This window comes from Etheostoma cragini, chromosome 3 (genome assembly GCF_013103735.1).
Source record: "Etheostoma cragini isolate CJK2018 chromosome 3, CSU_Ecrag_1.0, whole genome shotgun sequence".
NCBI lineage: Eukaryota > Metazoa > Chordata > Actinopteri > Perciformes > Percidae > Etheostoma > Etheostoma cragini.
In genome coordinates this window covers 11881456-11897792 of record NC_048409.1, presented here as the reverse complement: position 1 = coordinate 11897792, position 16337 = coordinate 11881456, and the positions used below count along the sequence as shown (strand labels likewise).

Sequence of the window (16337 nt, the reverse complement as noted above, 5' to 3'; positions counted from 1 at the left end):
GCATGTTTAAAGGAGCGATGTGGAAAAAATGCAGAAAGGTGCAACTGTATCATAGTGCAAGAGAGTGTCCGTGCAAACTCTATATCTATTTGAGTACATTAGGCTACACAGACACTACTCCATACAGATAAAAAGACGTTGTGGTGTATTGACCAAACAGGCAAGCTTGCAAAATGGGCAAGTGGCTAATATAGCCAGGAAGGGAGGCAAACAGTGCCAATCAGTCCAGTTCAGGGTAGTCCGGCGTAGTTTATGTGTATGTATAAAGGCACCCGGATGAAGGCATGGTACGAATGGCAGTGATCAAGGCAGACTTCAACACTAAAATCAATCACACTCCTCCCCTTCTGTGTAGCATTGTAGAGCTTAATGACCGTAGGGACAAAGGACCTACGCAGCCTGTCAGAGACAGGAGCCTACTACTGAACTTGCTCTTCTGCTTGGGGAAAGTGGTTTGCAGGGGGTGGCCATTGTCATTTACAGAGAGCAATCTTCTCAGGGTCCTCTTTTTCTGCAACTGATGTTGTTGACTCAGCTCCTTGCCCACAACATAGCCAGCTTTGATCACCGGCCTGTCCAGTTGTCCAGTATCCCTCTTCCTAGGGCTGTCTCCCCAACATACCATGGCATAGAAAAGGGCACTGGCCATGACAGACTGGTAGGGCATAAGCAGGAGTTTGATGCAGACATTGAAGGACCCCAGCTTCCTAAGGAAATAGAGCTTGCTGCATTAGTATTGGCAGACCAGTAAAGTTTATTGTCAAGATGTAACCCCAGGTACATGTATGTACTGGCAGTCTCCGCATTCACCCCGTCAATGGTGACAGGAAGCAAGGTAATGGCCGGACTCCTGAAGTCCACCACCATTTCCTTAGTTTTGCTGGTGTTCAGCTACAGCTGGTTAGTGCTATGCCCTTCCACAAAGTCTTCCACAATGCTTTTATACTCCCCCTCCTTTCCATCCTTGATACGCCACACAGTTGCTGTGTCGTTGGAGAACTTCTGCATATGGCATGACTCAAAGTTGTACTTGAAATCTGTGGTTTACAAGGTGACATTACAGGAGAGAGAACAGTTTGTTGGTTCATCCCTGTGCTGCTGACCACATACTCAGATGTGAGGTCCCCCAATCTAACAAACTGGGGCCATTCAGTGAGGCCTAGGTCCACTCTCATCTAGGGGTGGAACGGTACACAGAAGTCGCGGTTTGGTTTATACCTCAGTTCAGAAATCCCTGTTCGGTACAAGATTGGAATAATGGAGGGGAAAGCAAAACAAAAAATGCAGAAGGCATTTTTTTATTATTATTATTATTATTATTGTGCATGTCTCAGGCTTTACCACATTACGCCCTCTCTTGCCCGATGCAAGTGTTGCTGTTCATAAGCCAGGGCACATTTTATTAATGCACTGTTAAAATAACAATGAAAGGCTGCGCTATTGACTTTAGACCAGGTTTTTGTTTTGTTTTGTTGTTTTGTGCATGATCACTCACCACTTCTCAAGACCAGCACGCCCATGGGCGCAAAGATGGGCGCAGGTGCATTTGCTATTTAAACGACGCAGGCGCTGGACTGGAATTTGACAACTGCGTCGGTCTTAAACTAGCAACGACACTTGCGTCGGGCTTTGCGCTGCAGCAGTTGCAAGATAGGACCCGAAGTTTATAAAGATTTATACACTATTGGCCTTTTCATGCTTCGGCGGAGGCTCCACGCAGAGCTCTCGCAGTTGCCTACGTAAGTGACCCGGCGTGTGCGCGTGCGTGCGCGTGTGTTGGTGTGTGTGTCTGTCCTTGTGCTTTCTGACCACAGTGAGACATCTGTATTAGGGGAAGTTAACCCTCTCCTTGATTTCATGTTGTTTCTAAAGAAGGACACAAGGAAATGAGTCGGGGAAAATACAACATTACCAAGCCATGGCCGAGAGACGTGTGTCGCAGCGACGTGTAGTTGCATTTTTCGTGATGTGCACGTCAGGCTACGGTGTAGGGTCCGGTACATTTGAACGGACACTAATATTGAAACTGTGGTGATTGTACAGATCGTCAGTCCTGCCTGGTTGAAGATGTGTGTATGAAGCATCCATGTTTTGCCAAAGAATATCTTAACACATTTTAATAAATTCCTTCAAAGTCATCCCTACACACAGTATATTATGAGTCTGAACGGACATGGATGCAAACTGCAACCTGACTGGTTGGGCGAAGCATACAACTGTGAACTGGTAATTCTAGTTTTGTGACTACATAAATTGTTTAAAAAAATTGCATAATACTATTATTGAGTTACTTTAATACACTATCTGCAGAATGTTTCTTTCTCACATTACTGTATTATGAGATTATTATTATTATTATATTATTACCTACTGTAATGGCTACCATAACTCCCATGTTGTTCAATATGATCAGTGTTCTAGTGAAGCTTGCATGTTGCTCATGTTTGACGAGCTGATAACCCTGCATTTTGCTTTCATTTACATCGTATTTTTTACAGAAAAGAGTCTTTAAATTAAAAAAAAACAGTGGTGTGATTAAGTGAAGATTTATTGCATTGCAAGAAGGAGAGAGAGAGAGAGAAATGCCTTACACTAACAATGTAACAAAAGAAATAGAGATTTCCTACATAATGAAAAAGATGTTAACATAAAACTGCATGGTTTAGGTTTCAAACAACCACAAGCACAACTTTGGCACGCTAGCTGTTAAGACTTAACTGCACTCTCCCATTGCTAAAAGAAACTCTCAGTTGTAGATAATTTTTTAATTTTACTATTAAACATATCCATATCTCCGTTGTTTCTCCCTCCCTCAGCCATGCACCCAGAGTCTGGAGACCCTTAACCTCGGCCATAACTCCGTGGGTAATGAAGGGGTCCACAAGCTGAAAGACGGACTGATCGGGAATCGCTCCGTGCTCAGACTGGGCCTCGCTTCCACTAAACTGTCCTGTGAAGGTGGGACCTAGAACTTTATTTTGTGAAGGATTTCTTGGATGTGTTCTTGCTGTATTTTTTGACTCGTGTTTCTTTTTTATTCTCTGTCCTACAGGAGCTGTGGCTGTGGCTGAGTTTATCGCTGAGAGCCCCAGACTGCTGCGTCTGGACCTTCGAGAGAATGAGATCAAGACAGGTGGACTGATGGCCCTTTCACTCGCCCTTAAAGTCAACACCTCTCTGCTGCGTCTCGACCTTGACCGGGAGCCCAAGAAAGAAACTGTGAGCATGGAGACAATGCATGGGGATGGGATAAAGAGGAGAAGTAAAGAGATTATTAATGCATGGGTTTCTGTTTACCCTGCATTTGGAGTCTGCATATGCGCTTGTGATGCATGTACGGCTGACGCAATCATAAATTCTTGGCTGGCCACGGACAGTCCACACAGATCATCACAGACATGGGCAGATTACAAAAGAATAAGTCTGGTGATATTCATATTTGTTTTTGTCAGATTCCATAAAAAAAAAAAAAAAAAACTTGACCTGTTTAGTTAAAGCCTGACATATCTTATTCCTCTGTGGTCTATAGTTCTCCCAAAAACACATCCTTGCACTACTGATAATCACCACTAGTTTAGATTGTAGATTGTGAGTAGATTTAAATGTATTGTCCTGAAGCATATTTGTTTTTACAGCCAGTACACAAAATCGTCATGTATGCATTAATTCTTCCCATTTCAGTAAGGCATATGGTCCAGGGCTGAGTATATCCCAAATACACTGTCCTACTGTTTCAAACACTGAAGAGAGCACCATAACAGTTTACATGAATCCCCATAAGATGCACTCCATTTACTCCTAATTGAGTAGCTTTTGCTCAGACCTACAGTGCCCGGCTGTTTATAAGAAATATATTTTTTTATTTATTTCTTTAATAAATTACACTATTTATCTATGACATGTTTGTCATCTGTAGGAATGAAAGGCCTTGGTTCTGAGTGCTACAGAGAGATGGACCAATGCAACTAATTCAATTTTTCATTGGCTTTGTTGACCATTATTACAATACAGCATAATGCTAGCCTTAGCATTTTTTAAAGATTCTTCAGAGCATTGAGTTTGTGTGCCTTAATTAAATAGCTAAAAATGGAGAGATGACAGGAATAGATGGGAGAGAGCGAAGTAGCCCGAAGAATAGTACTGGTTCAAAAGAGATTTTAGCCCTTACTTTAACTTAATTGTGTTTATTCTGATATTCTTGTGGTTTTATATTCATGTTTGGGACATGCTCCTTTATCTTTTAGGTAAAGAGCTTCATTGAGACCCAGCGCGCCCTGCTGGCTGAGATCCAGAATGGCTGTAAGAGGAACTTCATCCTGGCTAAGGAGAAGGAGGAAACAGAGCAGAAGATGAGGCAGTCAACATCCATGGCTGAAATCGCCACAGAGGATGGGACCACAGAAGAAGAGGAGGAAGAACCAGCAGCAGAGGAGAGAGGGGACAAAGGGGACAAAGAGGTAGAGGGAAAAGGTGAAACGGCAGTCAATGAAGGACAAACAAGCAGTCAGTCAGGAGACAGCAACGAGACCAACATTCCTCAAATGATCCTGGAGTCGGACTCGGACACTGAGGATGAGGAGGATGAGGAGGTGGTAACAAAGTCCTCTTCCACATCAAACTCCTCCCCTCGCTTAAACCAGACTACTCCTCAAACCCAGACAGGGGTTGCACAGCCCTTCCTCAGTGCCTCATGTACATCCTCAACCCTGTCCGCCTCACCTACTGGCAGCCCGAGCCTCATTTCCGGTATCACCGTTACAGAATCTGCAGTCCCTAGTGGCACCCCTCCGTCTCCTGGTCGCTGTATATCTGTCTCTAGTCCAGGGAGGGGTCACAAGATCTTTATGGTAACTCGGGTGGAGAGCCCCCCTGAGCAGCTACAACTCCAGATGAGTGCACCTGCAGCTCCCATCCTGGCTAAAGAGGCCTCAAAGAAGCCTGTAGATGGGATCACACCCGCGACACAGCCGACATGGCCACTGCCTTCATCTCAAACACATACACAAACACAACTGACACAGGCGGACTTGAAGGAGAGCTCAGCTGCTCTGTCAACAGACTGTAAACTCAAAGATCAGAGTCCAGTATCACACTTAGAGTCGGCAGTAAATGCTACAGTAGAGCCACAGTCTACAAGTCAACCCCCAGAGGATGCAACAGCTAGCACTTTAGACCCAGAAGTGACAGATCCAAGTCAACAAGCACCGGTCCTGCCATCAAACTCCTCATCGGTGCAGGCTGCAGCATTTCCGCTCCCTAAGGAGGTAATGGAGGGAATTAAAAGCCCCCAACTTGAGCCCACTTGTGTTGAGGGAAAGAAGGAAGGAGAGGAGGAGGAAGGTCTTGTAGAAGATGTGACTCAGGTGAGCACCGAGGGAGAGCGTAAACAGTTTGATGAACTGAGTCAAACCCAGACTTGTATCCCTGCAGAACAATTGCAGCAGCCGTTAGCAATTGCTCTTGAACAGCTACAGGATGAGCTATCATCTGCATCAGAGGAAAGCAAGTTACCAAACCAATCAGAAGAAGGAGAGGGCCTTCCCATAGAGGAGAAGCAGGAAGAGCCAGCCAACTTGTCAGAAGATGAAAAACCCAGTTTAAAAGAGAAAGAGGACATCCAGCCATCCCAAGAGGAACCATGTCCAAAGCAGCAAACGGAGGCAGATGAACAGGCGGCGGAGCCTGTTCTCTCCGTCCAGACTGATCAACAGAAACCACCTATCCCTCAAGGTGGAGCTGAGGAGTTAAATACTCCAGCAGGAGACGCCTCAAAGAGTCCTGAACCAGCCACGTCTGAGTCCGTCTCCCCAGTCAAAGACGAGGATTCACCTGATGAGAGCTCTGCAGACGAAGACGAGTGTTTTGCCGAGGCTCCGGAGGAGGAGATAGTCGGTTCAGCTCTACCCAACGGCCTGAAGCCTGAGTTCTCCCTCCATCTTCTGGACGAAAGCCCTAAGCCCGGCAGCTGTGTGATGGAGCACGGTGAGTCACTGTAACCACTGATCTCTGCTGATTTAAAAAAAAAAAAAAAATTAAGTTGGTTTTAGGTGTGAAAGTCTTGTTTGGCAATGTGTGTGATGTCTCCATTGTGTAGTGAGTGTGAGCTGTGGACAAGACCTGGAGGAGCTGCTGCTAGAAGCCAGTTTGGAGATGGGGAGAGACGCACCATGAAGTTTTGAAGTAAACATTTGTCTATATACAGTATACACACACACACACACATACACACACACACGCACGCACACACACACACAATAGATCAACATAAATCTCAAATGGAAATGGATTCATCATTATATTGTTGGCGTTAGTTTGCAGAAGCTACTTCTTCGAAAGCCCTTTATCTTCATGCTGATCAAGTAGGTCTAATTCTAAAACTCCATCAAATAAAATTAATTAATTAATTTATTTCAACAAATCAAGTCACTTCTGGTTCTATAATTAAACAACCTTTCTTTCCTGAAACAGTATCACAAAGATCACTATGTTTACATGCACATAATACCCTGGTTTTTGTGCTTATTCCGAAAAAGACAATATTCAGTCTAAACTGTTTACATGTCTAAAGAAAGTGAATATTCCTGTTTACATGCAGCCATGCAAAAGTAGGACTTTTTCAAAGTTTTCCACCGGGGGCGGACAAACACAGCCTCCCTCTTTCATTCCTTCAACCACCTTCTTGTAAAACGTCGACATTGCGATGTTGTCTTTCATAATGTTTTGAAGTAGGTGTGTTTTTCCTTCCAACCAGAGATATGGGCTTTGCTTTTGGGCAAGCATCTTTACTGCAGCCTTGCAAACTGTTGGCTTGCAAACGCACTAAGCTGACCATAAGCCGTGAACAGGCAAAATCCTGATTGAGACTCCTATTCCAAATGTGCTGTATGCATCGAGGCTGACAATCGTACAGATAGACGCCATGAAATGGTTTAGAAAATGAACCCAGTGAGTTTCTTAAAGGCCCCTGGCCAATACAAAACATATTACAAGTTAATGGAACATTGCTGCAGTTGAACAAACCCGCTCTAATATTGGCTTTACAGTGGAGGCTCCACTTTCTTACTTATGAGAAGAAATAAATTAGGAAACTTTCTAAAATAATGATAGCTTTATAATTTATCTTAGATTTGTTATTTTATTCTATTTGCTTCAAATGTGATGGCTATGGTTCTGCATGTCAAGCTGAAATGTGGTATATCATTTAAACATAACTGTATTAAAATCAGAAGATTTATTGGTTATTCATGAAAATAAATAAACTAATCGGTAAAGAGAGAAATTTGGGAAAGGCCTTTTTTGTTTACCAAAAAAGTCACTTCTTTAATGGATATTTTTGTTCATTCTTGACAACAAAACTATAACCAGTGTATCCCTATAACCTTGTTTGTAGAGATTATATTTTACTCTTCATCAAATTTTCCAATGCATTTTTTCTCCATAAATCTTTGAATTGCAGCTGTGTTTGAAAGGCTCTGTGACACTAAATAAACTTATTTTACTTAAGCTAATTTAGACTTGTTGTAAACCTGCCAAATGTCCCTGAAAGAAAGGCTGAGGTGGTTTTGAATGAAATATTTACCATGAGGATCCAACATGTAACTTCAGACAGAAAACATACATTGCACCAACATAAAATAATTTGGGCAAACCTGTACTTTCAGAGTTTAGAGTGCAAATGAGAACTCATCAGTGTTATATCAAACAAAGCTTTATTATACATGTCTGTAGTGCATCTTAACATTTTAAACAACAACTGACATGACAAACAAACATGAAATGATTTTTATGAATTTATGTAAGAGATTATATGTGTATGTCTGCGTGGAATTCTGGAGCCGGGCATTAGAAGAGCTTCAGGGCGTCATGTAGTTCTCAGTCTTCTCCCACTGCTGGTCCTTTCAACTTTCTTAAAGATTGATCTACCATAATTGCTATTGTTGGTGTGCAGTTTTTCTGTGCGTTATTAGCAACATTGCATCTGAGCTCACTTTTGGTAGCCAATCTGGTGGACCGATGGCTTCTTTGGAAGCTGTCTGCTCAGCATTTTTATACTTGCCAAATTTCAGATTTTTTTTATTAATCAATCAAACTTTTTTGTATTGCACTTTTCATGCAAAAGTCATGCAACACAAAGTGCTTCACATTAGAAAACCAGAGACAATGTCACCCCTACCCCCCCTTCCACACACACACAGAGTTAACGTACAATATTATTACGTTATTAAAATTAACGCATCTGGTGAGAAAACCTTATCATGAACCAACATAAAACAAACAAAATCCCAAATCTGCAATGAGAAAACACTAGAGGTTGAGTACAGTGTTGATGGAAATTAAGATAAAGAAGTAGGATAAAAACAATAAAGTAATAAAAATAAGAGAGCTGTAACTACACCGGAGTGAACACAGCTAGTATAGACTCTGACAGAGGACTGCAAGTGCTGCTGCTGCTGCTGCTGTCATTGAGTTTTTAATGTATTAGTGCAGATAAAGTTGCATTTTAATGACAAAACCTGCTGCAAAAAAGCGCTGCAATGGCTACCTTTAGACACCACAGTGTGCACAGATTGAGCGAAAGGGTTTTACACTAAAGGATATTCTTGAGGATCATTGATAGTTAGGTTAGCTATGAGTTTGGTTTTTACCAACGTTCTCTGCTACATTCAGGACTAATCAATGTCATTTCTTCTACTTTCACAGGGACGGAAAGGACAGGAGAAAACAGCACTCGTCGATAGTCTGTCTGGGTCTACTACATGACAAGTTGCCCTACAATGTTTTTGTCTTTTCTTTGACTTTACCATCCACACAACTTTTCCGTAAAGGACAAAAGACCTGGTGTTACAGTCAAAGCTTTGAAAATCCAAGCAATTAGAGAAAGAAACAGAAATTACAAAATCGACTTCCGGAGCTTTGCCGTGACAACAAAAAGATACCCTCTATATCCACACTACATCAACCACAGAAACAGTCACATTTGCATATTATGTGGAAGAGAAAAAAAGTGAAATAAATTCACCCTCTTATCACTACATTTCGTCAATCTGCAATCTTTATACACAAGCAGACGCCTGTGAGTGAGACAGAAGAGAGCTGGGGGATTAAACACTAACCAAAGACAGAACACACACCTTTCTCACAGCCCTCCTGTTGCTCTCTTGTGTAGATTTTCACTTTAGTTGGGGGGAACTAACAATTCTATTTTTTTTTTCTTTCATAACACATACACAAAGACATAACCGTGATAATGAGAAACGTGGGGTTGATGGCACATTCACAAGACAAAATAGCGTTGACGGACCTGCTGGCTTTAAGCACTTGTTTAAGACGTGGATGTAGATCACTATCAAAGGCTTTTATATCCGAGGAAGCTGAAGATGTTAACGTGTGTGTTTAAATGTTACGTTTTATGTCTGTTCCCAACTCCTGACCATTTCTCTCCCTTCTGGGAAAGAAGAACTTTTAAGGGACCTCTGCCAAAGTGACTTCCCTCTTTGTGTTTTCTCCTCCTCTGCTCACTTTGGCCCCTCAGGAATCAGCGTCCCCCTCCAGTCAGTCTTCTCAGATCTGATGTGGAGGCGCTGCAACTGTCTTTTTGCCTGCCTTTGTTGCAAAAAAAAAAAGAAAAAAAAAAAAAGCCTTTTGAAGTCTGTAATTTTGCTCCCAGCTGAAAAAAACTGTACGTCTGCGAATGTCAGAATGCAAGATGTCTGCTTTTGGTTGGGTTATTTCCATCTTTTTTTCCCCCCTTGATTCTCTACAACTCTCAGACGCTATTATTGCTTTGTTTAACCAGTTCAACTCTTTCAAAAAAAGCAGCTCAGTCTCTTGTCGACATTTCCCCTCTCCTTCGTCCTGTCCCTCAGTCTTCCACTGACACTTTCTGCCACTGCTCCAACTCGTCATTCATGTTGCCTTCAAAATTCGCCACTTCAGGTTCAGTCTTTGTTTTTTCTTTGGGCTGCTTTGAGAAATCACTTATATTCTATTTATTTCATAGCTATATGAGACTTTTCTGATTTACTTTGTCTCCTTTTTTTCTTTCACCCCCATCCTCATTTTATCTTTTCTTTTCCATTCTTGGGGTTGCTTTTAAAGATGAACCCCATTTTGTTGATGTATATTTCACATTCAAACTAGAGCAAATATTTAGTTTTGTTTTGTTTTTTTTTGGGGGGGGGGGAGGGAAGGGTAAACTGTGTTAGAAGAAAAGGTATATATGGTTGACTATAGCAGTCAGGGTGCAGGAATGAAAGCAAACACACGAATGAAGCAAACGTTAGTTCTGATCCAAGTCCTTGTTGTCTTAACACTACCCCGCTGGGTGAGGCTGTGGCCGCCAGGTGGCAGCGGTGGTTGTTTTCTCACAGAGGAGACCGGAGTGAAAAGAGACCCCGTCTAAACACACAGCAGGCGCTGATGTCTCTGCTCAAATCTACCTTCTGTCCGGAATTTTCCAGAACAAGTATTTTGGAACTTAACAGAAATTGTTAACTTCTTGTATGTTGGTGAAGAGAGCTGCTTTGATTTTTTTTTTCCTGAAGCAGATACGGACAGGTGTGTTTGTTTTTTTTCTTCTTAAAAGGAGCAGCATTCAACCCTCCTGCTCCTCTCCTCCCAACAAATAGTTTGCCCCCACTGTTTGTTATGCTTTCATTTTTAGAAATTTTTATTAATAATTTGTTAACTTAATTGAAATGTGCTGGTAATCACAAAGATATGTATGGCGAAATTTGTTCCTCTCAAATAAATGCATGTAATGACTAAATGAGATGACTGAATGTTTTAATGCCTGAACTCTGCAGATTGGTTGGGATTTTTGGATACAGCTAGTGAATTATGTAACCTACAGAGATGTTTTGCAGGAAATGGAGTCATTTCAGCCCAGGGAGGTTGGCAACCTCAGTGTGAATGACAGAGGGGCCGACAGTGTAGAATGACAATCATGTTGGTTTTTTTTCCGATTATTTTTTGGGTCATTTTCAGCCTTTTATTCTATTGCCTTTTATGCAGCAAAGGGCCAGAGGTCAGAGTCAAACCTGGGCCCACTGCGTCGAGGAGAAAACCTCTTTGTTGCCCAATGTTTGCTTTGGATCTTTGGTCTAAAAAAGTGGTGATAATTGATTTTCTCCATTTTGCCCATCCCAATTGTCAAGACCCGTGGGCCAAGGCTTTCAGAAAAATCCAAGAGTCTCAGTCCAAATTATCACTTTGATGTTAATGTGAACATTATTCACCAATCGGAAACTCTTATGACAACTCCGATATGACATGAACATGTCAGTAGACAAAGCAATGGCTAAAGTCAGTAAAGTGACAAATACATTTTCCAAGTTCTAATCCACTCCCTGTGTTAACTGTTCATGTGTCTCTTGTTACATGCTGTGTTGAAAATTCATTTTGTAGTTCTTTTATATCAAAATTCCTTTTTCTGTTAAACAAAAATATGTTCAATGACTCATCTTAAGCTCTGTGCAGTAACAAATGTTTCCAATCAAATGTGACTTTGGGTTAGCGTCGGTGTGGGTAGCTAGCAGAGCAATATCATAGTGAAAGAATGCATTTTCAAAGAATGCAGCAGCGAGTAGCTCGTTGACTTCCTGACCCGCTACTGCATTGCTTGTCAGTTTTTTGGCAAAATACTGTGTAGCCAGAAGGCAAATGTCACCCTATATCCTTTGAAGTTTAAAATGTTCAACTTTTGAAACTCCTTTTTTGTATTGCTGGTCAGTCCTCTGTTGCCGGGAATCCCACAATGCCTTGCAAAGTGTTCAATACTAGATCAACTTTGCTCCACCACCATTTCAGTGGGTCGTTACCCTCATGGCACAGTAAGACTGAAATTCAGCCGAGAAGAAGGGATGCTGCTTTACTGCAGTGAGTGCAAGCACAGTGAAAAAGGTTAATGACAGTAAAATGTTTGATAAAACATGATGATAGTTTACTCAACAACGTACAAGACTTATGGGAATGTCATTATCATGGCTTTCCTTCCTTTAGTTAAGAGATTTTAGTTTGGACATAGAGCCACGCTGCTAGCATGAGTCAAAGACTACGTCTAAAATGTTCAAAAGCAACATCTCTTTCCAAAAAGAAGATTGACGGGATTCAAAATAAAGCAGACAGCACGTTTCCAACCAAATAAAATCTTTGCACCCTGGAGTGAGGGTGCGTAGCGGTGGGCAGGGGGTCGACCACAGGGTGGGAGCTCTGCTCTGTATGTGAGGAATTCCAGACTCCACTAATCCACTCTCACCAGTAATGCTCCAATGACACAGGAGATTGTGAGACATTCAGAAGTTAATAAAATATGGTTTTAATTACCATTCAACACTTACAGACAACCCCAGTAAGTCAAACGTCTCTTACATAACACAGCGTCCTTTGTCTTGTCTCTAGTAGCCTTTTTGTGTTTTCACTCCTCAGAATAAAGCAGCCTACTCAGCCAACCCTGTCTCCTTGAAACTACATTAATAAACCACTAATTTGTATTTCCAATTACTTTTTGACAGGAAACGTAATTAATGCCTGGATTATGCTCAATGGCAATGTTTTTTTTTTTACTGTAGAAAGGAAACTAGTGCTTCAAGTCACTGTTGACTTTTTCAGCCATGATGTTTTATTCACCACAACAAAATGCTGTGAGTGCTTAAACATAACGATTACGAGCTTTAAATTATGCTTCAGTTGTTACGAGCATGAACCGAGGAAAACAATTGCATCCCATACGTTTATTAACGTTTTGTCATGATGTTAAAAACTTAATCCTGGGGGCATTTTGTTTCTTACAAAAGTTTGAATCGAATTTCAAGTAGATTTAGGACATGTCGTTTGTGGCACATGTCATCGATTAATATTTGGTATAGAGGCCAGACATGATAAAACAAGTATGTGATTGGAGGTGGGGTGCCATCCCCCTTAGCAAAATGACCAAAGCACAAGCCCCTTTGACCTGCCATTGCCTAGTTGCAGAGAGAGTGGAGTGGTGGAGACGTTTAGTTGAACATGCTAGTCTAGTCTGCCCGACACGTTAATCCTTTATCTGACTGGTTGGTGCAAGTTAGAATCTATGGCCCCGACCATGGCCCTGAGGTACTCGTGGCCTAACTGTGCTGTGTACCGATAAATTCATGGTCTGTTCATGGTGCTACGCGTGTGAAAAGGAAAAAAACGAGGCCCCTGTTAAACATTAACAAACCGCCTACTGGGTAAAACTAAGCCAATGTAGCTGTTTCCAGTCTTAATGCTAAGCTAACTGTCTGAGGTAGCTTCATATTTAGTGTACGGATATGTGAGCTGTGTCTTCTCATCTCAACTGACAAGACAGCAAATTTGTATCTCCAAAACTGTCAAACTATTCCGTTAATCATTTTGAGGCTTTAAAGGGTCCCACTTGCATGCATTCAGACCTGTAGTTTGGAACCACTGGTCTAAAAGCATGTAACCCTTTTGTTGATTTTTAAACATTGTATATATTCATGCCGTGTAACTGTTAAGTTTTCTTTAATACATTTCAACCACACTTATCACAGATATGTATTAAAGTTTCCCAGTCCAAACCTTTATTTTTTACTCCGATTGTCTCACTCACAACCTTAAGAGTGAAAATTCTTTTTTTTTCGTCCTCTTGAGACTGTTGGTTAACGTGAGCCGTACGAGAATATATTTACTACTCTACACACTGCAAAAGAAAAGTATCTTGTATCACAGTGAGTTGAATCAAGGTATATTCACACACACAATCCTGCCATATAGTGATTCTAGTTTGCTGTTGTTTTTTTTTGTAGTTTTTCTGTTCAGTGCACAGAAACATTGTGACACTGTTGAACGTCTGGGTTCTTAAACTCCACAGGGTTTGGGTGGTATCAGTTGGAGTTATTGTAAAATTCTGGTTGTAATTAAACATTTCATAGTGTTCTGTGTGCCTCCTGTTCTCTTTTTTTCATGACTTTTCATACTTTCAGGGAAATTCCTGAGGTGCTGTCTCTGTCAATATAAAACGTGATTAAGCACCTTAACGGTTGAAACGGTCAATGTAAAAAAAATCTGTGAATAATCTTTTGGATCTTACTAAGGTAAGAAGAAATTGGACTTTATTTGATACTAATTCATGAATGTTCTCAGCAGGAAGTCAAACTGGACAAAGATAAGGTGTTTTATAAACATTAACTAGTTAAACACTGTGTTCTGGTTTCAAAGGTTCAAAGTAATTTATTTTTCATCTGCACAGGAACCAGGCGAATAAAACTCTTGGGACAAGCCTATAACAGCAACTACTCACAAGAAACAACCGGAAGAAAGGAATTATATAAAAAATATATGAAACAAACACAAATAATGAAATTGTTTAAGACTAGAAGTGCAAAAAAGCCCGTAATTCTAAGTAAATAGGTTTAGACCAGTCATGTATTCAATGCCCACAGCTAGTCCAAAAGGATGTTGCCTGCCTCCTTACAGGATAAAAGAAGAAGAACCATATTACACTGTTGTTGCGCTCCCTTCACTGGCTTCCTGTTTGCTACAGGATCAAGATGAAAATCTTACATTTAACATTTAAATCTATCCAAGGTTTGGCGCCGCCTTACCTGACCAGGCTTCTTTATGCTAATACTACAGCAAGAGTGTTGAGATCGGCCCATCTACTCTTACTGGATTCCAACGTTTGTCAATATGGAAAAGGCCCTTACGGAAACATTGCAGTGTATAAATACCTTCTATATTGTAAACGGGCCTCTAAAAAATGCCCATTTTGGTGAGTGACCACGTCGCTTAACAAGTCTCTGAGCAGTGTTTACCTTTCTAATGTCCGCTAGCATACGTACAGGCTAACTACAGCCAGTTTGCTTTGTGCATCGACATAGCATTAGCTAGCTGTCCGAACTTTTGAAATGCCAAACAATATCCTCGTCCAAGCTCCAATATCATTATAAACATAAAGACACCTGTACTTGGTTGAGACCAAAAGCCATGTGACTATGGCAAGAGCACAAGCATTTAAGTACATGGAGGGCTAGCAAAAAAGCTAACGCTAGCATTTAAGCCATGGGTAACTTTAAACTTCATTTATTTCTAAAGCAGTATCAACGCTAGCACTTTTTTGACAGCATGGTAGACATTAACGATGGTATTACTTTATTTGTCCTATGTAATTTGTTATAAGTCAAAGAGACAAATTGACATTTACCTCACACAATAATGAGTCGCTGGGTCATTTGCCCTCAAGTTTGCTCTTTTCGCCTTTTTGGACACGGGTGAAATCTTTTACCGCTTCCCTGTCTTTCTTTGCGGCCAAATGTGCAACAATAGGACATTTTTTAAATAAGTTTCCATTTTTCCACTATTCCCTGCTGTGACCACCCCAGAACCAATTGCATAGCGGGATAGCTCAGAACATTCAATTCCCTGGTTGGTGAAACTCTGTCTAATATACAGCTCTGACCCTCACATTTGTCCTTTTCAGTGAGTATGCACATTAGAAAAAATTGCCTGTATTCTTGCTGTCGGTTTAATAAGAAAAAAAAAAAAAGAAAAACGAGCAATTTTCCAGTTAATTTGTATAGACATTGGATAAATGGGAAAACAAAGCTCATTATTTCATTTTTTTTTTTGTTTGGGTTTGAAATATCTACCCATTTTCTTTTTTGGTTGAAAACCAAGTACTATAGTTCCCTGACCATGCTACCTGCCGTTTTGCACAATTGTAAAAAGTATACTTTATAGTTGTGTTTTTCTGGTGTATTGTATTAGATGAACTTGGGAGAAGCCAAAGACAGATGTCCATTGAGGCCAACTATGAAGTCAATCAAATTAAGTGAAAAAACTTTACAGTTCAACTCCATCACAACTTAAATTGTAGCCTACTTTTTTTTGCTCCACCACATTTTTCTAATTACTGTGCAGATTAAGGTTTTGATACATATTGTTATGAGGTAGAGGAATAACGACCCAAAAGCAGAGATGAGGGAGGCAGGCGGGAGCAGTTCACCAAAGATTTATTCACTCTTAGTCCAAGGAAAGAGGGACAAAAAGGGCAAGGCAAAATCCAAGAATAGAAAAAAATCCACAGAGTCCAAAAATCCAAAGAAACAGGTCCAGGGTCGAAGGCAATGCAAAAACAGGGAAACTACACAGGGGAAAACTCACGGGGCATGACTGGAATAAGCTGACAGGACAAAGAACAGCACGGCAGGATCACGAGGACTGGACAAAAGGATCAGACAAGAGACAAGGGAAGCACAGACATTAAATACACAAGGTCAATGAGGAAACAAGAGGCAGATGACAAGAGGCGGGAAGACACAGGAAGTAAAACTAAAGGTAAGACGAGACAAAACTCA

General features: G+C 41.1%; 1 protein-coding gene across 6 annotated transcripts in view; it reads left to right on the top strand.

Moving 5' to 3' along the window:
• The window catches only part of ppp1r37 (protein phosphatase 1, regulatory subunit 37), a 48195-nt gene extending 35574 nt beyond the window's left edge, over positions 1–12621 (top strand). For 2 of the 6 annotated variants that reach the window (XM_034867608.1, XM_034867611.1), the window contains 5 exons: positions 2817–2958; positions 3053–3219; positions 4245–5982; positions 6095–6180; positions 8701–10768. In XM_034867608.1, the coding sequence (XP_034723499.1) occupies positions 2817–2958; positions 3053–3219; positions 4245–5982; positions 6095–6171 (2124 nt within the window). In that variant the 3' untranslated portion in view covers positions 6172–6180; positions 8701–10768. Of the gene's footprint in view, positions 1–2816; positions 2959–3052; positions 3220–4244; positions 5983–6094; positions 6181–7577; positions 7589–8693; positions 10772–12609 lie in introns of those variants that run through there. The other 4 variants (XM_034867606.1, XM_034867609.1, XM_034867607.1 and 1 more) reach the window with 4 other exon arrangements.
• The last annotated feature ends 3716 nt before the right edge of the window (positions 12622–16337 follow it).